The sequence below is a fragment of the Aegilops tauschii genome, chromosome 3, assembly GCF_002575655.3.
Source record: "Aegilops tauschii subsp. strangulata cultivar AL8/78 chromosome 3, Aet v6.0, whole genome shotgun sequence".
Lineage (NCBI taxonomy): Eukaryota > Viridiplantae > Streptophyta > Magnoliopsida > Poales > Poaceae > Aegilops > Aegilops tauschii.
In genome coordinates this window covers 21,104,656-21,107,566 of record NC_053037.3, presented here as the reverse complement: position 1 = coordinate 21,107,566, position 2,911 = coordinate 21,104,656, and the positions used below count along the sequence as shown (strand labels likewise).

The 2,911-nt window shown below is 50.4% G+C and overlaps 1 protein-coding gene across 1 annotated transcript; it reads left to right on the top strand.

Moving 5' to 3' along the window:
* Positions 1–1,493: 1,493 nt before the first annotated feature.
* Positions 1,494–2,706, top strand: LOC109740123 (uncharacterized). The gene is made up of 2 exons (XM_020299155.4): positions 1,494–2,311; positions 2,463–2,706. Exons 1-2 carry the CDS (start codon positions 1,950–1,952, stop codon positions 2,479–2,481), a joined length of 381 nt encoding a protein of 126 aa, XP_020154744.1. The 5' UTR covers positions 1,494–1,949; the 3' UTR covers positions 2,482–2,706.
* The last annotated feature ends 205 nt before the right edge of the window (positions 2,707–2,911 follow it).

Here is a 2,911-nt window from a genome sequence, read left to right as displayed (position 1 = left end):
AGACGCCGTACTATTGCATCCGCGCTGGCCCGCTGACGGTATAGCTCGGGTCTCAAGCCAAGTCTCGACCACTTGACATACAACAATCTTTAGGACCAGCAAGGCCCCTTGGTGGTTTGGCTGTGAGAATCACAATGCACAAAGAGCAGATCCAGCAAGCAAACACACAGAGAATTATTTAGGTTAGGGCCGCTGTGAAGTGTGAAACACAACTCCTGCTTTGGTGAAACTATATGATAAAAGTACCCAAGTTACAAGAGAGCACGAGCTTGCCGGCAAAGTTCTCGGGAAGTGCAGCTAATTAGTGCAATTGGGCAGCGTGTCGACCCTTGTAAAGGTTGTCATGGGCCTCTTTTTATAGATGAAGGGCTACCACAGTGGCAAAATCGTAATTACAAAGGCAGATAGTGGCTATAGTTCCAAATACCTAACTTAGATGCTCCATTAGGTGTCATGCTGAGGGAGAATGCCGGCAAGGTCGTCCATCTCCACCTGTACCGCTCGCTCAGCTACCTTCTATTCTATCGACAATGCCACTTGGATGGGTGTCAATAAAGCTACTTCTTCAGCGATGGGCCGCCATGTGTCCCGACAAGCTTCACATAACCACATGCCCGCTCGACGCCTGTCGGCAAGCTCTTGTCTGTTGCCACAGTGGAGCGATGGGGATGAGCTTGTCGTTCTTGAGGTTGCCGGTCCAAAGCCTGCCGGCCTGAAGCTTGCCGGTGACTTGAGTCTTGATCTTTACTACTTCTTTAGTACTTCTCTATGACCTGCCTCGAGGTCTTCTTCATGGTTTGATTACCAAGTCTTGAGTGTTGGTAAGAGCCATCCTCCGACAAACTCTTGCCGTTGGGAAGGCTCCTACTGTCTGTGCACTATAGTCAGGGTATAAACACTCATTTTTAATACACCGACGCCAAGACTGGCAAAGTGAGAGACGGAGGGCAAACTCATCGTCATCCAAGCATGCAATGAACTCCCAATTCACGTTGGCGTCAAATCTGAAGCAGGCAGACTCCGACCCAAAGGTCGACATGGCCAGAGAGGGAGGAGCATAGAGTGGCGGAGCAAATAGAGTAAAGACCTCCTTTGGTTCATAGGATAGGATTTTTATAGGAATAGGAAAATCATAGGAAGTGAGATGACATGCATCTCAATTCCTATAGAGAAAGAGATGTCGTTTGGTGCATAGGATATAAATTTTTCATCAAGTCTAGGCTAATGTTTTTTTTTTCTCCAAAATGTGAAGGATTGATTCCTATTCATACCTATATAGGAATAGGAATTCATTCCTATAAACCAAAGGGCTTCGTCGGAGTTTTTCCTTTGCAAATCATATCCTATAGAATTTCTAGAAACCAAAGGAGGCCGAAGTGGGTTAAGGATGGGGTTTTATCGGGTCTAAGGTGGGCCAGACTAACAACGGGGCTGAATTTGAGGAGTCCGATAGAAGATGCTCTTTTCTTGACGAAGGTTGAAGATGTTTTTTTATATATCTAGTCAAATGTCGAAGTTGTCCTCCAGACAAGTGGGGCGGTCTGTGGGACACGCATCAGATGGTGTTGGACGGACCTGATCGGTCGGGACCTAAACAACGACGTCCGTGTGTTAGAAGACGTGTCAAACGTGAGACGCGTCGACGATGGGCCTGATCGATCGGGACCTAAACCCCCCTCTTTTCATACGGAGCTTTCGCCTCGCTTGGCTTGCTACGCACACGTCGCGTCCAGCACGAGCTCTCTTCTCGGCCCCGAATATATATCACCCACCACACCAACACTGTCAGTTTCAGGGCCATCAACACCACCACTGCACTGATACCCCCAGCAGCTACTTCCAGGATAGTGCTGCTTCCCACTACCAGTAGCTCCCACCTCCCAGCTAGAGTAGTTCGAAGAAGCACCCGGCGCCGAGTCGGCCACCTCACTACTCGCCACCAAGAAAGAATGTGCCTGGAGTTCGGCTCGTGCTTCGGCGGCCGCAGACGGGACGACTACGGCCGCAGCAGAGGGAACGCCAACTGGTCGTCGCCGGCGTACCAGCAGCCGCCCACCGTCGTCGTCCGCGAAGGCCGGCCAAAAGCCGACCACGGCGACGCTGCCGGCCAGGGCGGGTACGCCGACTGGCAAGACAAGGCTGGCAGCGAGACGCCGCAGAAGCTTCCCGCATGGCAAAACAAGGTCGGCGACGACGCCGGCAACGGCGCATACACATACACGCCGCGCCCCCATGAGGCTGCGGCTGATCATAGGGAGCACGCTGGCATGGATTGCCACCAGTACCCAACCACTACCGCCACTCTCGCAAGGTACCAGATGGCCAGTCGTTAGGATTAGCTATAGCACGGCCATGGCAGTTCATCAAGTCCTCCCTCCCTCCCTTCCTCCCCTAAACACTACTACTGCCTCTGTTTCTGCTCTGTCTTTTTCCTCCTCAATTTCTGTTTGGGTTTTGGGCAGTCGTCTTCCGATCTGTTGAAAGGCGCCTGGAAAACTGTGTGTGAGGAACCGGAGGCCGTGGATTTTGACACAGAGCCTCCATGTTTCGTGCGGCAGGGAGAAGGTCCAGCAGCTCCAGGAAGCTTTTGATGGTAGATGGTTTTACTTTCACCAGTCTGTTTGTGTAGTTGCTTGTACTTCAGCAGTGGGTGCTTTTGCCTTGTATCATATATAATCTAGTGAAAGAAAGCACTGTTAAATCTCAGATATGTCTCCATTTCTACTATTGCTACTATGTGAAAGAAAGCACTGCTCACTTGCCAAACAAGTCTTGGGAGAGCAGCACAGATGTTTTTCTCGTTGCTGCTAGGAACAGAGCTCAGCAAGATCTTGCACTGAATCAGCATATTTGCAAATTGCAATAAATCGTTTAACTGACAGGTTTCACAAAAGGACAACTGTTCACCCAT